Source organism: Quercus lobata, chromosome 3, assembly GCF_001633185.2.
Source record: "Quercus lobata isolate SW786 chromosome 3, ValleyOak3.0 Primary Assembly, whole genome shotgun sequence".
NCBI classification, from domain to species: Eukaryota; Viridiplantae; Streptophyta; class Magnoliopsida; order Fagales; family Fagaceae; genus Quercus; species Quercus lobata.
This window is the reverse complement of record NC_044906.1, coordinates 54,294,057-54,309,124: the sequence shown is the minus strand read 5'-3', so window position 1 is coordinate 54,309,124 and position 15,068 is coordinate 54,294,057. Positions and strand designations below refer to the sequence as shown.

Genomic DNA, 15,068 nt, shown 5'->3' with positions numbered 1-15,068 from the left:
CCATATTGGAAACACCCATATTCCCAAGCAATAAAGGATCTCCGTAGCTTTCAAATAATGACTAGAAAATCTTCTTACGCAATGACTATCGAGGTGATGAAGATTTTCACTCTCTTTGGTACCATATAATAACAATCATCAGTTTCCTATAAATGGCCAATATTAGTATGACAAGAGCAAAACCTAAACAATAAGAGAGTGAATCAAACACCTAATAGGCAAAAATAAACAGATACAACTTCCGTCTCTGAATGAGCAAAAACCAATAACATCTAAGTGAAAATACCTTCAATGCAGGCAAGGAAATACTTGTGCAACCTTTCACACACTTCGTTGAATCATTTTATCAAACACCTGCCGGTCAAAGCAGGAAAACCTTTCGTACTGAATTGGAACGAGGGCCGCGCGAACGCAGGCCCTCACTACCACAAATTATGACGTAGGCTCTGTCACTTGGACAGACCTTAGGACAGCACCCCTCCAAGGTGCAATGGAAGTCACTGTCCTAGGCCATGGGCCTTGTTGATCGCCCATTGACCCCGTCCAGGTAAGTGAGTTGAGAGGTAACCCGTGTTTTCTTTTATACAACAATGCACTCGCTTTGTTGCCCTTGCTCATTTCGATGTGGGATTAGTTTATAAATAAGAATAACTGGGCGAGATAGGCGTGTTGGGCTTCACTACACGGAAACTGGGGTATTTTAAATAACACAATATTTTTTCACTTATATGTATTTTTATAATATTTTTTTTTTAGAATATTAAATATTTTTGACACACATAGAGGGAGGAGAAAAGATTTTTAAAAAAAACTTATAGTGGTATATATCCAAAATATGTGTGGTGTATATCCACACATATTTTCACAACACTTAAATAATGTTACTAGAACAACATTACCAAATAGGACCTGGAAACTAATATATATTTTTGGGGTGATATTCACTTCATGATTTTAAGATGCTTGGGCTCAATCAATTGCTCTCTTCCATGACATTCATAGCATAGGGTTTAAGATACTGTTGAAATTATGTTGACATATGCTTCGTAAAGAAAATAGAGGGATAAATCTTTTTTTATGGGAAAATAGAGGGATAAATTGAAATAAGTGACATGGTTTAAAGAAAAAAAAATGAGCATAACTTTTTTTATAATAGAATATTCTATTTGAGAAGTTACCGTGTGAGAGAAATGTATTTATTTATTGTCTTTATACATTGTCACTTCATTCATAGCTCGGGAGAAGTGTTTTTTTTTTTTGTAAAATCTGATACTTTTGAATTGTAAGATTTGGGCATGTGAACTTGGATTTGAGTGATTAAAATCAAAATATCTTATTTAAAAAATTTTAATATCAAAAATTTTAATTTAACGAAATCACCTAAAAATTATAAACCTTTAAATCCTAAATTTGAAATAATATCTAAAATCAATAAAGTTGAAATCGAGACATTTCAACCCTTTTGATTTAAAAATTCAATTTCCCAAACATAATCACGTGGAATTTACTCTACTAGTACTACTACTAGTGATGAAAAATCTAATATTGACAAGTTTTTTTAAGTAGCATAATGCTAATTTCGGCAGGAATTTTGAAGATCTCCCTCTTGCAAGAGGAGCATGACTTCTATCTAAAATACAATAAAAGCTATTTATCATACAATTTTCACTCAAAACAAAATCTCTAGAAGTTATTACTTATTATGACTTATGAGTTTATTTATGATCAAAAAAAAAATGTGTGTATTAGTAGTGGAGGGAGTAAACTCTTATCGATCCAGTGCCAACACAACCAAAGGCTCAACTCAAGTGGGTCTAGTTCCATTAGAGCATTCCCATTGGCAATTGTAAATGGTATACATAGGGAAAATTTAGCATAAAGACACAAAAAGAGCCCAGCAGTCGGACTAATCTTACAATTGCAATTTTTTTTGCAATTGTGCTACAATGCCATACTAAATGTAGGATGGCACTATAGCATTTTAGTAAAAATTATAATATATTTTAATTCATAAAATGGAAGAGAGATGTGGGAGAAGAAAGAGAGAGAGTTGTATTGGAAGTTGTGTTGTATTATTTTCGTGGGTAATATATATATTATTTTAACGAGTAGAATATGAAAATAAAAGTTTGACTGTTGGTTGTGTTGTAAAATGGTATGATATAATTGATAAAGTAACTTTTTAAGATGGTAAAATAGAATAGGATAGCATTTTCGGTTGTGAATGCTCTTAGTCATGTCTCCCGCTCACGTTTATACTTGAACTGAAGTGAAGCTGAACCCAACATCATGATTTTTAGTCTAAAAAAGAAATTTGGTCTTTTCTTTTTCTTTTTCTTTTTTCTTTTTTTCCTTTTTTTTTTTTTTTTGAGGAATAGAGATTTGACCATCTATCATCATATTATCCATCCCACCTAATATCACAACTCAAAAAAAAAAAAAAAAAAAAAAAAAAAAAAAAAAAAAAAAAAAAAAAAGATTACTACAGACTTTCACTGCAATAAAATACATTTAAAAAAAAAAAAAGAGTAATATAAGTTTCACTTGTACGTGGCAGGTTAAATGAAAATACCACCCCCAAAGTGTGAAAAGAATAAATGCACAAGCAGGAAATGTGAAAAGAATGATTTTCAGATTTATGGCTATTGGCTACAGAGTTTTGGAGAGGAGAAAATTGGAAACAAAAAAAAGACTTACGCCCACCGTGGGGCTCGAACCCACGACCACAAGGTTAAGAGCCTTGCGCTCTACCAACTGAGCTAGACGGGCTTCTTGTTTGGTCTTTTTAGAACTAATTTTTTTACTTTAAACAGGTGGACGGCTTACGTGAATTTCAAACTTAGCTATATAGGACTTCACAGTTATCAAACCATTCAAAATTTTTAATTTTTAGCAACTCAAGAAACAATTTTATTTATTCTAACACCTCATTTTACAATACACCCACTCACCCAACATCAAATACTCACTTTTACCAATTCATTTAATATATTCATTCTTTTACCACTCAAACCTCTCTTCCTCTCTAATTTTCATTTAAATGAAGTTTTTTGTGTTTACCATCTATCTACAATAGCTTGGTGTTAATAAAAATTAACTTTTGACACCTTTGAATATTTAATGTATTTAAGGTATGTTTGGTAATTGTTTTTTCTCTTATTTTCTGTTTCCATAAACAATTTTCTATTTTTGAGACTAAAAAACTTGTTTGTAGGGATGAAACCATGTTGAGGCTGAGGGGGGCTATGGCCCCCCCAAATTTTTTTAAAATATTAAATAGTAGGTATATATTTAAGATTTTTTAAAGTAATCCTAAGAAAAATTATATTTGCCCCCCCCCCCTCGACTTCTAATCCTAGATCCGTCCCCGCTTGTTTGGCAACTCAAAATTGACAGAAAACAAAAACTATTCTCAAAATTTAATTTGTAAAAGAAACTAAAAACATGCAAAAGGTTGTTTTCAGTTTCTAATTTTCAAAAGTCAATAAAAAAATGTATTTAATTTAATGAATCTATCTTATTTAATGAGTTAGCATTAGAATTCAAATCATAATAACAACATATTTTAGTATTTTATATTTTTTTCTTCAAAAAACTTTCTTTTTTAATCTCAACTAACTAAACATATTTTTTATTTCAAAAATACAAGAAAATTATTTTTTATTTATATCTCATAAACAAGTTTTTAAAAATAGAAAACAAAAACAACTCCCAAACATAATCTTAGTTTTTTAGTGTTTTGACTTTTGACTTTTGGGTGCTAAAATGGCATTTTAGATAGCACCTTAACGGGAATACCTTAAAACAACCGTTTAATCGTCTGTATGTACCCGCCACCTCTGCTCTCTCTTCAGACGATACGACCTGTAGTCTATAGAGGCAACAGCAGCGGCGGTGATTTCATTGGGAGCAGATTTCTTTTCGGGGTTTTCCGCCCAGATCTTCTGTTCGGTAAGAAAATTAATTTTCATGTAGTTGCTGCGAATCTTTTTTTTTTGGGATTCTCCTCCTCTGCTTCATTCAATACTTTGTTGCTTCAGCATAAAGTTAAACCTCTCGTGTGATAATGCTCTAAAATTCATTGATTTTCGTGGTTTTTAGAACAAATTCTTTGCTGGGTACCAATAAAAGTCACCGAACTTATATATATATATATATATATATATTAGTTGTAAGTTGGGAACCTTGCTGATTTCACCATTGTTAGACTTTGCGTATGTGTTTGAGATTTAGAAGGCTATTGGCTAATTTAATGTTAATGACCAATTGTTTGCCAACATGTTTCAAAAGTGGTTACTTTTAGGATTTGATTTATAAAAATAAAAATTTGCTGAAGAAGTCCCTATTCACAGTTCAAACGTCTTCTCTAGCAATTTCACCTCAAAAACCATAACCCAACTTTGCAATGTGGCTTAGGCATAATCCAAAGTTGCCAAGAGTTTCCACGAGTGTCCCTCTTAAGTGTTTGTCTATGTGACTATGTGAGTTTCTCTCTCTCTCTCTCTCTCGTAGACTTGATTTGAGTATGTGTGAAGGTGTTTGATAAAAATTTCAGTGATAATGCAATGATTTTCATCTGACTTTGAAATTTGAAGTATTCTTTGTGTTTAAAATTAGAATAGATTTAGTGATGATGTTCTTTCACCATAAACCGGTAAATTCTAAACACAAGGAGCTATCAGGTCATGCTTAGCTCTAGATTGGCTCTGGCTTCGAGAGTAATTTGAACCATTGACTTGAGCCATTGATGTTAGAAGATTGTTATTGAGATGGTAGCTTTCTTACAAGAGAGAGACCCATAACTACATTGTTCAAATCTTGAAATTTTTTAATTTTCAAATCTTTAATTTTAAGTTTCTGAACAAGCTCATTTTCCACATCCTTTTAGGTGGCTCCTTTTTCTTCATATAGTGAGGAGGAAGGCTGTGAACCATTCTAGTTTCCATGGCTACTGAAACAGCTATTCAGGATCCAAGAAAACATGCTTTGGAGGCATTGAAGAGGAGGTTTGCCTTTGTCGAGGCTGATCTGATACAACAAAAGAACAAAAAGAGTATAAAAGAAGGAGATGGAAAAGAACCTCATAGGACAACTTCTTTAGCAGATAAAACTGATGCAGCAGTCACTCCCTCATTTGGTGCTCAACACAAGAAAGGTATTTTTTATAATTAAAAACAAAAATTCTTGTATGCCTAACTTTGGTTTTGAGGATCTCCCTTTTATTCGTAAAAAAAAAAAATTTATTCATTAAGAAATAAATATCTTCTTGTAAGGCTGTCTCAGAACAGTCTCAAATTCTTCATTTTTGTATGTCCAATGTCCAACAGACAACTGTTATAAATGGTTTGCCTACTCAGGTGTCCAGATTGGCTCCCATTTTCTTTTTAATACCATAGACTTTTTTGGTTTTTGTCTGGTTAGTTGTTCTAGAACTAAACTTTGTAGTTCTGTTATAAAGGAATGCATTTGTTCTTTCTAGAGTCACCCTGCTTAACAAGGTACTGCTCTAGGCATGCAAAATTGCATATAGTTTTAGTTTTATGAATTGTATTAAAAAAAAAGGAATGTAACGTGGTTCTATATGTACTGTGTCACAACTCACAAGGTATTGCATTAGGCATGCATATACTTGTTTTAGTTTTGTAAGTAAAATTTATTTTTAAAAAGGAATGTAATGTGTACATATATCCTTGTGCTTATATATATTCTAATTAATTAGATGGAAGTCAAATTTTTTGTTTTTATGTTTTATGCAGATCCTGAAGAAAATGCTCCAGCATATTTGCAGCTCTCTCAAGCTGTACATGAGAATCTGCTGTCAACCAATATTAAGGTACATCTTTTCTTTCTGAACCATGAGCCTTTGACCATTGGAGCTGCTTCAATTAGTGAGTTGACTTTACAGAATTAAGAGATGATATATTCTGAGCTCCTTGGCTCACGTCTGCCTGGCATTGTGCAGCTTTATAGTAGAAAAGGAGACATGGTCGATAAGATTTTAGACGAGCTTCTTCAGAATGGTGATATGGCTCAGAAGTACATGCAGAAGTCCAGAAAAATAAATATTGACCATTTCGTCCTTCTTGATAATTATGTACAAGGACGTGGCGTATCTACTGGTTCTCATATCAGGGCTTTGTGGATGCATTCAAAGCGTTCTAAAAAGCACATGTCCGTGAAACAGCATAAAAAATGTGGATCATTTGATTTGCCCCAAGAGCTTCATAAGTGAGTTTAAATACTTCTCTGATTTTTTCATGGTTGTGACTTAATAATTTTTCTCCTTCTTCTTCTAAGTTAATTTAATGCTTCTCTTCTTTGTGCATGGTTGTGACTTTGTGGTCCTTTTCTTCTTCTATACTTGCACTCTAGATATTATTATTCTCACTGTATATCCGGTGGCTACTTTATTTCACGAACAACTAAGTATTTAGGCTAACCTTCTCAAAAGGACATAGCCTCATTTTTTGGAAAGCATACTAAGCGGGACTGGGAATCTGGGGAAGACTGTATCAAGTTGATCATCTATCTCTACCTAATGTTGAGCCAAAACTGCTCACTCAGACAGTTGAGTTGCAAGCTTGTAATTTGCACTGCAGTTGTTGTTTGAACTGGTACCATGACTTTATCCTATAAGTAGTTGGGTCAAACCTAGGTAAGCAATAATTTTCTAGACATAATCCCATCCTGCTGGTTGAACTGGTTATACTCTTCAGAGGGTTGATGTTTCATGAGAGGCTTTCTGTGAGGGATCTGTTTTTCACCGTTCCACTCTTGACTAGTTTGATGCTTGCCAACTGTTTTGAACTTTCGGCTGTAGTTTGTCCAACAATTTGGAGGAAGAGATTTGGAAAATAACAATCGACTTACTCTTGAATGTTTAGATGATGGGAGAATACAGATAGAAATTAAAGTTTACTTCTATGTATGATGTACTCCGAAGAATAATTGTTTTTATGCATTTCAAAGTTGATTCTTCCTTTAAATTTTCTCAAACAGGTTGTTCTAATTATTATCAGATGTGTTTGGATAACAGGTCTGATGTTTTTAGGCCTATGCATGAAATGTGGAAAGGCTACATGATGCAACTGCTTGAAACTGTCGGGTGGGAATATTGTCCTTCTATGCTGATATTGCAATCATGCAGTTTCTTATCCTTCGTTATTATTATAGTTTTTTTCGGATGTGTTTATCTTTCTTTTATGTGCTTATTATCATTCAGTATACAGGTTTATAATTTTTTTTTGATCTTACAGGAAAAATCAGTTGGCTCAGTGTCTTCCCAACGCAGATCTACATGGTGCTTTCATTCTAGGTAATGCTATACTCTTTTTACAGCAATCTTTGCAAAAGAGTGCTTGTGGAACCTATAGTAGCTATTTGCTTCTAGAGAACGTAGAAGTAATTTTGGTGTGTAATCTTGTTATCTTCCTTTTACTGTCCCTATTACTTTCTACATCATGCCATGATGGATTGGTCTACAATGGCAACAGCCTACTACTTGTGTTATTGCTGGGTTGCATGTAAATATCCAGTCACTTGTGGGAGACTTTTTTTTTTGATAAACACCATAAGAAATTTTATTAAGAATAAAAAGCCAACCAAGTACACTGGAAATGTACTATAGTGGCAAGAATCAAGAACCCAGATTACAATGATCAATAAGATCAAGGAGGGACAAACAAGAACAAAATGGTAAAACTAAGCTTCAATCAAGGAGAGTACAGACGAAGAAAGACTTTATATCAAGGATAGACTGTTCAAAATCCTTAAAGCATCTAGCATTCTACTCCTGCCATAAGAACCAAAGCATATAGCAGACCTCCATAAATCTATATTTTGATGTCTACCGAACTTGCCCTGCCTAGAATCTAACAGCTCAATAACTTTACACGGCATAACCCAATGGATACACTAAACATTTACCTGTGTGATCAGTACTATGCCTTTGAAAAGAACTGCAAAAATTGTCCTATGGAACAAATATAAGATAGTGAGAATATAAAAGCAAACCCTGGTTGGAAAAAGATACATGGGTAGTTCCCCCACCAGTGTCCCTTGATGAGTTGTTACTGGCAAGAAGTCCAAAATTCACAGAGAGGTATACTTTATTACCCTTCAAGTTCATGGAGATATCCTTTTTGCCCATTTGGTATAGCTTATTTTTCAGCCTTTTTGATAACAGGGTTGTTTGAGAAACCTATACCTACAAAAAAGTGAAGTTTAATAAATTTGTAGTTGAAAAAGTGTGTTTTGAAACCTCCTTACTGAAAGGGCACAAGCCTTTAAGTCGCCCCCTCCTGCCTTTTATCTTTTTTCCTTTGAGTCATTTTACTTTGAAAGGAATGTTCAATGATATCTTGTAATCTGAGGGCCATGGATAGTCTATTAAAATGTTCACCAACTTATTAAATTATATGGATTGATGCGCACATAGACTTAATCTGCGCACTAATCAGCAGTGTCAACTGCAGTAAAAGAGATTAATAAATGAAAGTACACCCCCCCCCCCCACCACCTTTCCACCAAAAAAAAAAAAAAACTAAATATATGCTCAAAATTCCTGCACTTCTCTCTCTCTCTCTCTCTCTCTATTATTTTTTATTTTTTTATATTATTATTATTTTTTATTTTTTTATATTATTATTATTTTTTGTTTTTTATATTTAATTACTTACTACAGTTTCCTTTCAAATTTCTTGCAGTTGCTGAGTGTAAAGCAACTTCTTTCACAGGAGTAAGCGGCATTATGATTCGTGAAACTGCAGAAACATTTGGGATAATTACACAAGATGGTGTATTCCGAGGTAATTCATCCACCAGCCCCAACTTCAAACTAATTTTACCATAATTAGTTATAGTTTTGATATTCTTATAGTCTCATACTAAATATGTATGCATGAGGAAGATTTAAATTGAATGCATTGTGTCTATACTCGTGTAGCCTTTTATACAATTTTTCTTATATGAAGTAATGGAGCTTTGCAGCTGGCAAAATAAAAAGTTTTACTAGTATATTTTCTGTCCATGCTTTTCTAGTATTTGTAAATTGACAGGGTAGTGAAATAATTATCTTAATCAGGGAAATCTCTTACTATTTAGCAAAACTGAAGGAGCATACCTTACTATTTAGTAAAACTAAGAAACGCAGAGGGTTCAAGTGATAGTCCAGTAGTAATGGTATCCTTTGTGGTGAATAGTCCAGTAGTAATGGTATCCTTTGTGGTGCTCCATGTTTGTGGTTGAAACTCCATCTCTCATCTCCCCAACTATCTAAAAGGTTGTTTCCAGTACGCAAAGCTCCTACTTTTGTGGGGGTCTTGAAACGGTGAAGGTAGGCAGCCTTTATCCCCAATTTTTTTTGGAGGCTGATTTCCTGACTCAAACCCACTACTTCTTGCCTTTGGTGGAAGTTACTTGCCATCGCACCAAGGCCCCCACTATCTAACCCCCCCCCCCCACCCCCCAAAAACAAAAAAGAAAAAGGAAACAGAGGTATATTTTAAAGTCTAAATATGTGATGAAAGTCACTGGATTTTGGGTGGTTCATTTACACCACATCGAAATTAGGGCTTAATTTCCATGCTTCACAAGAGCCTAACACTTAAATGCATAGTAGAAAGCAAAACAAACTGAGTGGGCCCCTGAGGTAGAAGCTGTAAAAGACATCTGAAACTAAAGAGACCCTATTTCTATATTTATTGGATCAATAATTGCTCTACATGTATTTACATTCTCTTCTTATCATCTGACTTCATATTGGGGGATGCTGATGGTTAAAGCTTAATTTTTTAATATATTTTGCAGTTGTGCCCAAAAAGATTTCTGTCTTTATTTTCCAAGTTGATTGCTGGAAAGTTACATTGCATGGGGACAAACTCACTTCAAGAAATTTGGGCTTGTGATCTTGATATTCATCATTGCATCCAAGGTGATTTTTTTTTTCATTAGATAGGATTTTGCCACAAATTATCAAGAACTTGTATTCTTACTTAGATCTTTGGCTGTGAATACGGTTAAGATGTGCTATTTGTTGGTGGCACACCCAAGATTTTCCATTTTTTGCATAAATTTCATGTTTGTCTGAAAATAGTCCCCACCCCCGCCTGTGCAGCGCCCCTTAGCAAGTCACAAACACACACACCCGATAAGATTTGAACTCATGATGACCCTCCACCTAGCTCTTATAAAGGGAGGAATTGCCAGTTGAGCTAGAGCTCATTGGTATGGGAAATGTTTTTGACAGTGCTAGTACTAGGCTTCAAGTACCTGACTCCAAAATTGCAAATGGGCAAAATGCTTGAATTTATTCTGTTGGGAAGGGAGTTTTTGTACGGTGCCAGTACTAGGCTTCAAGTACCTAATTCCAAATGGGCAAAATGCATAAATTGGAAATTTCTTTGGAGAATTTAGTCTCTTGGTTGTTCAAACATGATATATTTCGTGTTGGTGTGTCATATTGTGAGACCATGGCTCAATATAGGTCTATTTGTTTTAGCGTAAATCCCAGTTTATTTTCGTCATCAACTTATGTACAGCTTTTAAAATACTCACTTATTTTAGGTAAAACTGTATTTTTACACATATTTTAATAGGAGAATCCAACAAAAATAAGCTCATCCAAACATACTCATCAATAAATGGGAAAGCTAGATTTAAGATTCTTTCTTCCTTATATTTATTTGATTTTCTGGACTATGGTGGTTCAAACATGCTACCATTGCATATTTTGAACAAAAAATGATTGATACTTTGCTTCATTCATATTAGGGGAAACCATTTCACTCAAGATGGGTTTTCTTTTTGTATTCCAGAAACTCAGAATTTATTTAGGTCCAACTTTGATGGAGCTACAGGAAAGCACAAAATGTGTATCAAGCGATATCAGTGATGGCCCCATTCCGAGATTCATTAAGATCAAGTTCTATGAAAATATAGAATCTAGCGGTGAGGAGTTAACCATGTCATATCCTATTATTTCATTTCTATGTGGAGATGGGTCTTAACATGGATGATTGATGTGACAATTTTGTTTGGCAGGCAGCTAAGACAGTTTGGTTTTACTTTTTAGACAGAAAACTATGACAAGAAGGACAAACCTATCTTCAAGGTGATTGCACTGCCAGGTGGTCTATCCTGTTCTTTCATTTATATGTTGTGCTTGACAGTACAAAATAGGCATGAGAAATGCTGTTTATGATCGGTCTGGAAAAACTTACTTAGCTTTTAATATTTATTTCTCTTTATATTTAAGTGATTTTAAAGGATGTGTTTTTGGTCAAGTATTAATCCTTAGTTTCTGTTAAAAATAGCAACTCTCTTCCTCTAGTTTTTGATTTATAGAATGCTGCTTTTTTACATCTGAAGAAGGCTATGGTAATGCATAGCTCCCTAGTCCTGGATTTATACTAGAATGCATATCTGGATGTTGTTATTGAGAGCTGCAGATGCTATAGGGCCCCCACAGTAGAAAAAGGTCATCACTTAGTGCTGGTCCCTCAAGGTGGGTTTTGTGGTGGCAAAGGCCCCAGTCATGGTTTTGTTAGATTTTCAGTTGCAAAGTTAGTGAGTGGCATATAGTGCACTGAAAAAATGATTGTCAAATGCCAACAAGTTCTGCTATGCAGATGCTAGAAACCCCAAGTCTGGTCCCTCATGGTGGGTGGTGGCAAAGGCCCCAGTCATGGTTATAATAGATTTTCTGTTGCATAGTTAGTGAGTGACCAATAGTGCATTGAAAAATTGATTGTCAAGGACAAAGTTTGGCTCCAAACCAAATTGGATTTTTTTTAAAAATAACTATAAATCCGAAACAATATTATTAGTTGGGCAACTTTCCAAATTATTTGCATTTCTAGTAATTCGAGTCTAATAAACTCGATTTTGCCATTTAAAAATGCACTTGAAAATTGAGTGTGAGAAACTCGAGTTTGAAAATCGAGTGTCTCACACTCAATTTCCAAGTGTATTTTCAAATGGCAAAATCGAGTCTATTAGACTCGAATTGTTAGAAATGCAAATAGTTTGGAAAGTTGCCCAACTAATAAAATAGTTTGAAGGATTTAGTTATTTTTTTAAAAAATCCAACCAAATTGGAGCTATATTTTCCAATCTTTTATATGGCGATTTGTAAGACTATCCATGTGTATTATTTTAAAAAGTCACGACTCATTAAAAAAGTCATGCAACTAAAATTACACATAGATGGTCTTTTCAATTGCGACATAGTAGGTTAGAGGGAAATAGCTCCAAACCAAGCTAGAGCCAAACTTTTTTCCGATTGTCAAATGCCAATAAACAAGAGGGTATAGAGACACTAATTGTTGTGTTTTGCACTTGAGCATCTTTTTTTTTTTTCTTTTTCATTTTCCACTCAAATTTGGAGGGAAAAAAGTCTTTTAAAAAAAAAAAAAAATTATACTTGCCTTTTTTCAGATGAACTCCAACAGACTATCTTTCTCTATTCCGTTGAAATATTAATTCTTCATTTCTGCATTCTTTCCCAATGGACCCAAACACGCAATTAGAGAGAAATTATTTGATTTGGATTAATAAAATAATGGGTTAGAGAGTTACAGTGCTCATCAGGTGTGTAGAGTCACTATAGATTCCCCCCGGGCTTTTTATTTTTTATTTTTTATTTTTCCAAAAAGCACCCAAGTAGAGAGGCTGTTGGAGAGAGATCTTGTAGTTTCACCCTCTAAATTTTGGAGAAAAAGAATCGAAGTGTGTTGGAGATGCTTTGAGCATACCTACAGGTTTTCTTTTATTAAGTGCCAGTAATGCAAGTTGACGATGCTATAAAGGTTTATGATAATGCTAGTAAATTCTACCAATACAGCCTCCATGGGAAATTTTGTACGAGAGGTTTGGCTATAAAGTGGGAGTAATGCTACATACAAAAAATAAATAAATAAATAAATAATAAATAATAAATAACAATTTTTTACTCCAGTTGAGTTGCTAAGTATTTTTTGATTCTCATATAGGTCCACCACTAATATCACTTATTACCTATTACTAATAGTTTGCCACATCAACATGTGTCACACTATTTGTACCTCTAGACTTTCTCATAAATAGGTTTACGATACCATTACTCTGCTTGTAATAGTAATACCAAGGTATCAAGCATATTTCAAGAAGCATTAGTTTCGGAGTCTAACAAGGTCTGAAGATATTGTCACAAGTCATACAGGTCTGTTTCAGGTTAATATTATTTATAAGGATGTAGTATATTAGATTCCATCGTCAAATCAATTCAACTGTAAATCAGCCCGGGAAGATGCGATTCAAGTTGAATGGCAGAAAGTGGAAAGGTGGCAACTAATTTGGTTTTCTGATGCTACTTCTAGGCATGCATTTGTGACTTGGTTTAGCTTGAATGCAATAACCACATTTTCTTTGAATGTCCCTTAACTAAAAGAGTGTGGTTGCAAGTGTTCAAGTTTGTGCCACTGAAAAGATTAGTTAGTTCTTCAGCTGGGATGATGTCGTGGATTGGGATGTCCATGCTTTGAAAGATGTTTTGCAGGCTTAAATCTTGATTTTATGCTGCCACTGTGCTGCATGTAGCTGTTCAGTCTTGGTTCTCAATATAAATTGCTCATTTATCCCAAAAAAAGAAAAGAAAACATGCACTATTCTTCAGGAATACTCAGATCTGAGAACGGTATAAGAGTAAATTGAAATAGTTTGTTGTCATCTCTGACATTTTGCTGCAAAGAGAACAAGATTTCCTACGACTTCCCTTTCCCCGCCCCAAAAAAAAAAAAAAAATGGTCATTAGTCAACTGTTAAACAATCATGGAAGACAGTTGACTTCATATATGACCACAAAGCATGGAAGCATAGCCCTTGGATTCAAAACCATAAGCTTGTCCGAGCCATTAGAGTCATCTCCATCTGATGCCACGAGAGAATCAAACCGACCATCTGCCCCAATGACCATGAGCTCTTGTCTATGGTAACCACCAACACGCCCTGCAATTACTCGGCACAAAATGATAGCCCTCCTTGCACATACCCTTTTGGCAACATAATCATTTGTCACCTTCTCATGTGCCTTCCAACTGTTCTCATGGACTAATTCTGGTGCATCTTCAACCGTAAAGCTGGAACGGATCATTCTGCATACCCCACAACATTTCTTGTAACAAATGCTTGAATCTCCATTAGTTCCTAGAGAACAAGTTATAAGGGCGCCTTGGAACCTTAGGAGTTCATTCCCATCGACAATCAGTCTCTCCATTAGCTGACCATCACATGAATTTGCAGCATTGAGTTTCACTTTGTTTCTGAACTCTTCAAACTTGTTTAAAACACTATCACAGTGATTAACCTTCAACACCTTCTGAACTGTGAGGCCTATCTCCTTAGGCCATCCCGATCGGAATATGGTTTCCACAATACCTATTGAGGAATCTCCTTCAATGGGTTGTGTGACTCCTTTGACAAGTCTGTCAGCTCTTGATGTGGAACGAGAAAGAGGAGAGGCTGGAGGTGATGTTGTGTTTGTGTTAGACTGAGTTGAAGATGATGAAGAATCTGAATTTTCATGGGGGTCTAGTTTTTTCTTTGATTTTGAATGCACTTTCTTAAAGCGTGGAGGGGAAACATTTGGCTTTGGTTTTTCTTTCTATGGGGAGGTTGTGCATGACTTAGGCTTGAAACACCTTATGGTTGCACTAGGATGGCATACTAGAGCTGTCAGAGAAGCTGCTATTAGGCACCTTTCTACCATTGGTGGTTTGTTTGTGAGAGTGATTTTTCTTACAGAACTCCATTAAAAAAAATTAAGTTTCCGAGGTTTTGGTCCCATATTTACCTAATCTTTAATGCATTGCATCTAAATTTGGAAATTTACATATTTGAAAGAGCTTAAATTATGGAAAAATTGCTTAGCATTTGCTTATCCCTTACAGTTTATTAGTGTGATTTCAAATCTTTGTCTAGGAGCCAACTGCCAAATCTTGAAGAGTAAATGTTGGAATTTAATTAATGTAGGCATAAATTTGATTTTAGTCAAATGGGCTTTTACCTGGACTGGAGATGGACTGTTTTTTTTT

General features: G+C 34.6%; 2 protein-coding genes and 2 non-coding genes across 5 annotated transcripts; 1 reads left to right on the top strand and 3 right to left on the bottom strand.

Annotated features, from left to right (window-relative positions):
* Positions 1–394: 394 nt before the first annotated feature.
* LOC115983038 lies at positions 395–555 on the bottom strand. The gene has a single exon (XR_004089843.1). It is a non-coding gene; the product is annotated as a U1 spliceosomal RNA (small nuclear RNA).
* Positions 556–2,696: 2,141 nt separating this feature from the next.
* Positions 2,697–2,769, bottom strand: TRNAK-CUU. The gene has a single exon. It is a non-coding gene; the product is annotated as a tRNA-Lys (tRNA).
* Positions 2,770–3,796: 1,027 nt separating this feature from the next.
* Positions 3,797–11,319, top strand: LOC115981686 (ribonuclease P protein subunit p29-like). 2 transcript variants are annotated; one of them, XR_004089414.1, is made up of 10 exons: positions 3,797–3,951; positions 4,889–5,155; positions 5,757–5,833; positions 5,963–6,228; positions 7,037–7,105; positions 7,257–7,315; positions 8,706–8,807; positions 9,808–9,931; positions 10,815–10,947; positions 11,041–11,319. XR_004089414.1 is itself a non-coding variant. In XM_031103990.1 (9 exons), exons 2-8 carry the CDS (start codon positions 4,945–4,947, stop codon positions 9,903–9,905), a joined length of 882 nt encoding a protein of 293 aa, XP_030959850.1. In that variant the 5' UTR covers positions 3,797–3,951; positions 4,889–4,944; the 3' UTR covers positions 9,906–9,931; positions 10,771–10,805. The 2 variants fall into 2 exon arrangements, 1 of the variants encoding a protein (XP_030959850.1); XM_031103990.1 differs by lacking the exons at positions 10,815–10,947; positions 11,041–11,319 and adding an exon at positions 10,771–10,805.
* Positions 11,320–13,804: 2,485 nt separating this feature from the next.
* LOC115981076 lies at positions 13,805–14,743 on the bottom strand. The gene is made up of 2 exons (XM_031103262.1): positions 14,702–14,743; positions 13,805–14,638 (listed from the first exon to the last, which is right to left on the bottom strand). The coding sequence occupies exons 1-2, from the start codon at positions 14,741–14,743 to the stop codon at positions 13,805–13,807; spliced, it is 876 nt and encodes a 291-aa protein (XP_030959122.1).
* Positions 14,744–15,068: the final 325 nt, after the last annotated feature.